The 8917-nt window shown below is 32.1% G+C and overlaps 1 protein-coding gene across 1 annotated transcript; it reads left to right on the top strand.

Annotated features, from left to right (window-relative positions):
- The first annotated feature begins 1354 nt into the window (after positions 1 to 1354).
- Positions 1355 to 3965, top strand: LOC139849218 (uncharacterized). The gene is made up of 5 exons (XM_071838880.1): positions 1355 to 2354; positions 2536 to 2740; positions 3250 to 3522; positions 3665 to 3764; positions 3861 to 3965. Exons 1-5 carry the CDS (start codon positions 1355 to 1357, stop codon positions 3963 to 3965), a joined length of 1683 nt encoding a protein of 560 aa, XP_071694981.1.
- The last annotated feature ends 4952 nt before the right edge of the window (positions 3966 to 8917 follow it).

The following is an 8917-nucleotide window of genomic DNA, read 5'->3' as shown; positions in this document are numbered from 1 at the left end:
TTGTGAGTCGAACAAAAATATTCCCTAATCTGATAATTGTAATCACTGGTTTCTAATGGTAAACGTGAATCCTATAGATAGATCTATCAGGCCAGACAGCCCCATTTCATGCTAGTCGCGCTAGCAGTTTATAAGCGGATTGTATCAGTACTTCGTTATTTTTGAAGATACACATGTTCAGTGTATATTGTTGTTTGGTAATGGTATGAAAATGGTTAAGTGATTATCAGGTGGCTCACAGGTTAATGGAATAATATTTTTATATGTTTTCGAGCATATAATTTTGTGTTCCAAAATGGGTCTTTATGTTTTCAAACATAAATTTTATGGTTTAAATTAAATATTGTTTGCAATAATTAAACCTATAATTCACTCAACATTTTTGTTGACATTTACTCGCATATTTTATTCTCAGGTTCATGATTGATTGCTTCCACTGTGCTTAGAGAGTCTGCATATTTATGATGGCAGCTTTTGGTAAACATTTACTTGCATTCTATTTTGATACATTAAATTGTGGGTGTTTGTTGACTTTGTTTTGGTCAACTTTTGATTAAGTATTTATGTATGGTTTTTCTAAACTTACATAGTTTGGTAGGTTTCCTTTATAGGAAATCATTTTTAAATAAAGAATGCAAATTTATTGATTAAATTCATTTAGAGTTATGATCAAGCTGTGGGACCAAGATAACGATGGTCGTCAAGTGTACTTTGAATGGGTCGTTAATATATATATATATATATATATATATATATATATATATATATATATATATATATATATATATATATATTCCAATTAATTAAATGTGTTTGTAAAATACAGGTCTATGATGGACTCGACTTGGATGTCTAAATGTAGATCTACCCCTGAATTCGAAGAAGAACTTGACAAATTTTTTGAACATATTTTCTCTAAAAAGGAAATAGGTGGTCATATATATTATCTGTGCATAAATTGCGGTAATCTTAAACTGGTTGATCGGGTTGAGGCTAAATCACATCTGCTATGTGACGGTTTTTCGAAGGCTATAAAGTTCCAACTGTGCTTCTCGAATCAGATGAGATACTAATGTGGGATGCTGAAGATGATATGGAAGGATTGGCCGAATGCATCTTCCATATGTTTGAAGATGAAGATGAAGATGAAGATGAAGTTGATATCCAAGAAACTGAAAATCAGAATACTGTACCAAACATAAATGCTGAAAGGTTTTATAAAGTATTAGGAGCTGCAAAGAAAGAACTATATCCCGGCTGTAAGTTCTCTGTTCTTTTGTTCATTATTAGACTCTTCCATTCGAAGTGTGTTGGAAAATGTAATTAAAAAGGATTCAACATGATTCTTGACACAATGAGGGAAGCCTTCCCTCATGCTTCCAGATCAAAGTCATTGTATGAAGTCAGGAAGTTGATAAGAGAGTTGGGTCTTTGTTATGAGAAAATTGATGCATGTCCAAATTATTGTATGTTGTACTGGAAAGAAAACAAGGACAAAATTATATGTGACGTATGTCATACCTCAAGATATAAACAAATTAACAATAATGATTCTGAAGAAGAGTCAACCACACAAGCTGATAATTATGGTGATTATAAAGCTAAGAAGGTTGGAGCAAAAGTGTTGCATTATTTTCCACTCATACCACGGTTGCAAAGATTGTTTATGTCCCTTAAAACGGCCGAGTCCACGAGATGGCATCAAGAGAGTCGTACGAAAGATGGTCTATTAAGACATCCTGCAGATTCACCAGCCTGGAAAACATTCATTTATCAGAATTGTGAATTTGCTAAAGAACCTCGTAATGTGAGGCTTGGTTTAGCGAGTGATGGGTTTAACCCTTTTGGAAACATGAGTGTTTCATATAGTACTTGGCCTGTTGTTGTGATACCGTATAATCTACCACCATTGTTGCGCATGAAAAAACATTTTTTGTTAATAACTTTACTTATACCTGGTCCATCTGCTCCATGTAATATTATAGACATCTATATGCAACCTCTAATTGATGAGTTGAAGGAGTTGTGGGATACTGAAGTTAATACCTATGATGCATCCACAAAGAGTAACTTCCCAATGTGTGCATGTTTGATATGGACGATAAGTGACTTTCCTGCTTATGCAAATTTATCGGGTTGGAGCATTAAAGGTATATTAGCTTGTCCTTCTTACCATAAGGAAACCAAATCAGTAAGGTTATCAAACTCCCACAAAGAAAGCTTCATTGCACATCGTCGCTGGTTGGAGTTGTTGCATGCTTTCCGTTGCTTAAAAGATTCTTTTGGTGGCACAGAAGAACATGAAGGGCCACCGCGTTGCTTAATAGGGGAAGAAGTGCTTGCGGAGTTGGAAGGTTTTAATATAAAATTTGGAAAACTTGTGAAGGATTGACCATCCTTACCATATAACTAGAAGAAGAGAAGTATTTTTTTTTAGTTACCATACTGGAAAAATACTTAATACGTCATAATATAGACGTAATGCATACTAAAAAAATGTATATGACAGTGTCATTGGAACGTTAATAAATATAGATGGAAAGGCCAAGGATCATTTAAAATCACGTCATGATTTGAAAGAAATGGGTATTAGACATGAATTTCATCCAGAAGTTTTACCAAATGGCAAAGTGTATTTGTCTCCTACATGTTTTGTAATGGATAAAAATGAGAAAGAAAAATTTTGTAAGGTGCTAAAAGGGGTGAAAGTGCCAGATGGTTATACTGCTAATATTTCTAGGTGCATTTAGGTAAAACCTCCAAAGTGCTAAAAGGGGTGAAAGTGCCAGATGGTTATACTGCTAATATTTCTAGGTGCATTTAGGTAAAACCTCCAAAAATTTTGGGCCTAAAAAGTCACGATAATCATATTTTGATGCATCAGTTGCTTCCCGTGGCCATACGAAATATTTTACCTCGCGATGTGTGTTCTGTTATCATGAAGTTATGTCAGCACTACCGACAATTATGCTCAAAAGTTCTTAAGACTACTGATTTAATTCGGATGGAAAACGATATTGGAAAAATACTTTGTGATTTAGAAAGGATTTTTCCACCGTCATTTTTTGACGTCATGATTCATCTATCGGTTCATCTAGCTTCAGAGGCTAGATTAGGGGGAGCCGTTCATTACCGTTGGATGTATTCAATCGAGAGGTGACCATTTATGTTGTAGTAAATTATACTGTACTTGTTTAAATATATACGACTATTTTGAATCTGATATAAACTTTTTTGACCACTGATCAGGTATTTAGCTACATTAAAATCATATTTGCGAAATGGGAGTAAACCCGAGGGTTCAATTGCCAAAGGATATCTAGCTGAAGAGTGTGTTTCATTTTGTTCTTTGTATTTAGCCAGTGATGTCGAGACTATACATAATAAGACTAGTCGGAATCATGGTGATGGTGGTGATGAGACTATTTTACCAATATTTTGTATGTCTGGTCGACCCATTGGTGCAACAAATGTAGTAAAACTCGGCTATGACACTTTGGCTATTGCACACTCATATGTGTTGTTCAATTGTAGTGAAATAGATTTCTTACGAACATAAGTTATTTAAATTTACTATGTTATTAGATTATTATTTTTATATGACATTGTGTAATTTTGACGATAATGTACATATATTATTCTCTTTTTGTTACTTTGATTGCAGAGAGCATCTGAATATTCTAAGTCAAGAAAATTGGAATAAGTGTAAGCATTACATTGAACGTTTACATAGTCAGAAGTTTGAGGAGTGGTTGTATGATTATGTAAGTAATTTTGCTAGTTTTATTACGATAATGTAGTGATGATATATATAACTGAGTGAAACTTATAAACAAATTACCTCAAATTGGGTTGATGAGGATATGGCTGGGGATAATAGAATCACAAGTGATATAACGGCATTGGCAAATGATCAATTTGTGGTTGTAAAGAAATATAAGGGATATATCATAAATGGTTTCTGATTTCACATTAAAGATGTAAAGAAGAATAGGACAACATAAAATAGCGGAGTTATGATTGATGATGTAACAAGCAGCTTCTCGAGTGCTAGCGATAACAACCCTATTTTAGGAGATGTAACTTACTACGGTGTTTTAAATGATATAATCGAGTTGCAGTATGCTGATAGGAAAGTAGTTTTGTTCCATTGTGATTGGATATCAGGTGGTTTCAGGATAAAAGTTGATGAGAACGGGTTTACGACACTCGATTTTCGAGGTATGAAGCCAACTAAAGAGCCTTATATTCTAGCTTTGAAAGCACAACAAGTATTCTAGGTTCAAGATCGTGCTCGTAAAGGTTGGAAAGTTGTGATCAAGACAACACCTAGAGATAATTTTGACATGGATGAACAAACGTGTATTGATGATGTAGAAACACATTTGCAGAATGACACACCGATGGGTCCTCAACTTGTAGAAAATGCGACTATTGAATTGGTTAGAGACGATTTGACTGGGATATTTTTGACGATGATACTTTATTAGTTACTGTTGTTACAGCTGAAAATCAAACTGGAGATGCTTCCTTGTAGAGACCCGTCCTAATCCATCCGGACGAAGTCCATATCGATTACAAACGATTCACAACAGTTGATTACATCGCGAGGTAATTGACCTCTATATGATAAATTTTACAAACATTGCATTCGTTTTTAAAAGATAAACTTTCGTTACATCGACAGTTGACAGGCATGTAAAGCATTTCATAATATATACAAATATAATTGACTTAATAATAATCTTGATGAACTCAACGACTCGAATGCAACATCTTTTGAAATATGTCATGAATGACTCCAAGTAATATCTCTAATATGAGAAAATGCACAGCGGAAGATTTCTTTCGTACCTGAGAATAAACATGCTTTAAAGTGTCAACCAAAAGGTTGGTGAGTTCATTAGTTTATCATAAAGAATCATTTCATAATTTTAATAGACCACAAGATTTCATACTTCCATTTCTCATAATCATACGTCCCATGCATAGAGACAAAAATATCATTCATATGGATTGAACACCTGGTAACCGACATTCACAATATGCATATAAGAATATCCCCATCATTCCGGGATCCTCCTTCGGACATGATATAAATTTCGAAGTACTAAAGCATCCGGTACTTTGGATGGGGCTTGTTGGGCCCGATAGATCTATCTTTAGAGTTCGCGTCAATTAGGGTGTCTGTTCCCTAATTCTTAGATTACCAGACTTAATAAAAAGGGGCATATTCAGTTTCGATCATTCAACCATAGAACGTAATTTCGATTACTTGTGCCTATTTCGTAAAACAGTTATAAAAGTTGCGCATGTATTCTCAGCCCAAAAATATAAAGGGTAAAAAGGTAAATGAAACACACAATACTGTATTTTGTAGTAAAAATACATATGACGACATTGAACAATGCAGGGTAGGCCTCGGATTCACGAACCTATATTCAATTATATATCTATTAAAACATATAATGGAAATCACATAATTTCATTTATTAATTATATAATATTTATGTGTTTGGAGTTATATGGAGTTTTATACAACATTCTTTTTAAAACATGTACTTTAGTTATATATATATTATTCTTTAAATTATATGTTATATATATTTATTTTGTATATATATTTAAATTATTAATATTTATACGTCTAGTTATATTAACATATATATATATATATATATATATAGTATTAGATTTAAGAATAAACAGTTTGTTATACGTATGTATTTATATAAAAATGTTAATATGTTTGCTATATAGTTATATAAAATTTTAATAAAATTATAGTATATATATAATAAGTATATTTTATGTACAAAATCTTTATTTGTTGTAATAATAATAATAATAATAATAATAATAATAATAATAATAATAATAATAATCATAACAATAGTTATAATTCCAATAATAATAACACTAGCAATAACAATAACAATAATAATAATATAAATGATAATAATAATAATAATAATAATAATAATAATAATAATAATAATAATAATAATAATAATAATAATAATAATAATAATAGAAATTAAATCAAAAGTGTATACCTATTTAGAATCTTTTCTAAAAAGAAATGTCGCGGAGGAGACTCGAACCCGTGACCTCTCGAAACCCCAACAACCCTCTCAACCATTCTACCACTTCAGCTTTTCTGTTTAAACTTGTAACCATGTTCTATTTAACCGAAATATTAACTGTTTTCAATTTCTCCTAAAATCTAATCGTTTGAATACAAACCCAATCATAATTGGGCTTCTAAAAGGAACATAAATCTTGCACAGATCTTGCATAGCATCCCAACAACAATTAAATCAAGCCCATAAATGAAATTGTGTTTTCTTGACTCACGTTGGAACCAGAAACAAAAAAAATTATAGATAAATAAATAATAGGTTACGACTTTGGGTTTTCATCCTCTTCAAATCATGCTCATCGTCGTTTATTCGCATCATCATCTTTATTCGCTTCATAATCGACATACATCAATATCTCATCATCAAAACCGAACAGTAAGCTGACATCATTGTAATCATCACTACTTTAATTGCACTATTCATCGTCTTCTTAAATGGATCTCGATGTCTCAGGGTTTTAAGCAGCGAAAATAAACGAAATTAATGGTAGTAGAAAAAGAGAAAAAAAATATAGCGATGTAGCAGCAGCATAGGAGCTGCAACCGAGGTGTTTGGTTTGTGGTGATTGAATGAAAGTATCATCGATAGCAGTAGCAAGAACCCATATCATGGTAATCGAGATGGTGGTACCGAGCTGTAAACGTAGCTGTACGTTGGGCAGTTTGTTGGGATTATGCTCGAAGAAAAAGGAAGAGAAAAATAGAGAGAGGAAGGAGAGAGTGTGGTGACGGATAATGATGGTTGTAATGGTGTTTCGATGGTGGCGTTTCCATTGATGACTTGTTGGCCGGAACAAAAATAATATTAGTAAAACAGATGGCTTATAGTGGCCGTAAGTGTGCAACTCCTTCTATCATTAATTCGAAACAAACATAAGGAAAGAGGAAAGAAAATAATATATGGTGAAAGTGATAATAGATTGGCAGTTTATGGTGGTGGTTCACTATGGTGGTTGTAGGAGGTGGCGAAGAGGTGTTGGATTGATGTGTTCTCGGTTGAAGACGGTTGTAGTGGTGCCCGGTTTGAAGATGGGTCTCGATGGTGTGGTGTGTGTGATGGTAATTAGGTTACAATTTATGTATGTACATGTTTATATTTATATATAAATGGTGATAGGCGGTTTAGAGTGGGATTGAAGATCGTAGAGGGTGGTTGACGGCGGTTGATGGGTCGTGGCCATAGAGGAAGAAGAAGAGAGTGTTTGAGATGTTTTGTCTCATGATTGCAGTATGTAAATATGTAGATAGATATACCTAAAGTAACACTAATAATTAATAATAATAATATTTAGGAAAAGTAACACTAATAATTAATAATAATAATATAGTAATATTTAGGAAAAGTAACACTAATAATTAATAATAATAATATAGTAATATTTAGGAGCACATGTGGAAAGAATTGAAGGACACAGGAAAGCCATCGAAGGTTTGGCAGTACTCCTAACGAACTCAGATATTATTTAGTACACTGTTGTTAATTGGTAGCGAATAAAAGTCTTCGAAAAAATCCTAAATTTTTAGATTAACTATATTTATTTATTTTAGTCATTATGGTATAAAATTCGATCCTTAATTTGTTAGATAAAAATTACATCAACTGTCTCTCTCATTTATGGATAAAATATTAAAAATGTTAAAATTAAATAATTAGATCCTAAATATACTTTTAATATGCCTATAACTTATATAACTCATTTTCGGATCACCTTTTATTTTAAAATTACATAAGTTCGAATTTAACTTGCTTAATATCAATCGGAACATCAAACGAGTATTACAAGCATTTAATATTTATTTTTAATATACTTTAATTTATATATAGAGATATATTTTAAATAATAATTATTATAATATCCTATTTTTATTTTATAAATTTTTAATAACAACAACATATAATACTTCAAATTATATTTCAAATTATTATTTATATATACATTCACACATATTTATTTACAATTAATTGTTCGTGAATCGTCGAGAGCAGTCGAAGGTCAATTGAATATATGAACATCGTTTCAAAATTTTCTAGACTCAACATTACATACTTTGCTTATCGTGTCGGAAACATATAAAGTTTAAGTTTAAATTTGGTCGGAAATTCCCGGGTCGTCACAGTACCTACCCGTTAAAGAAATTTCGTCCCGAAATTTGAGTGGAATGGTCATTGCTGACAATAAGTATGTTTTCATGACGTATCCGAGCTAGAAATTAGAGTTTTATCATCAGTGAGTAATATAGGTTAAAAAAAATTGATTACGCGAAGAGTATAATCGAAGCTATCGCAAGAGAGGGAACTGATGACGTAGTTATGATTAATTTCCGGAATTCATGGGATTTAAAGAAAATCTTCGTAATAAGATTTGGTTCTTCGGCGATATAGGAAATCAGATCTTCTTTGATTAAATGCAATAATCTGTTTCGATTGCTCTGTCAGATATTTTACTATAAATCCACTCCCTTCATTTCCTTATTTTCACAGCTCACACCTTCCATTCTTTCTCCCCTGATTCATATTTTTAAAGCATTCATTAATATGCTCCATCCAGTTCTGATCCTTGATATACTCTTAACTTTCATATCTATCATTCTTCTCTTACATCTACCACCGGAGGATTATATTTACTTCTACTATTATCTTGGGGTTATAGTGTTTTTAAATTTCCCGTGCCTTTACGTGGCAATATGTATTGATATGCACGGTTTGTAATTTATGTGTTGTTGTCGAGCTTTATATTTTCTTTATATTCAAGAGTTCCATACTTTCGTCTCCTC

This window comes from Rutidosis leptorrhynchoides, chromosome 5 (genome assembly GCF_046630445.1).
Source record: "Rutidosis leptorrhynchoides isolate AG116_Rl617_1_P2 chromosome 5, CSIRO_AGI_Rlap_v1, whole genome shotgun sequence".
NCBI classification, from domain to species: domain Eukaryota; kingdom Viridiplantae; phylum Streptophyta; class Magnoliopsida; order Asterales; family Asteraceae; genus Rutidosis; species Rutidosis leptorrhynchoides.
The sequence above is the reverse complement of the archived record's forward strand: the minus strand, read 5'-3'. Positions and strand labels throughout refer to the sequence as shown.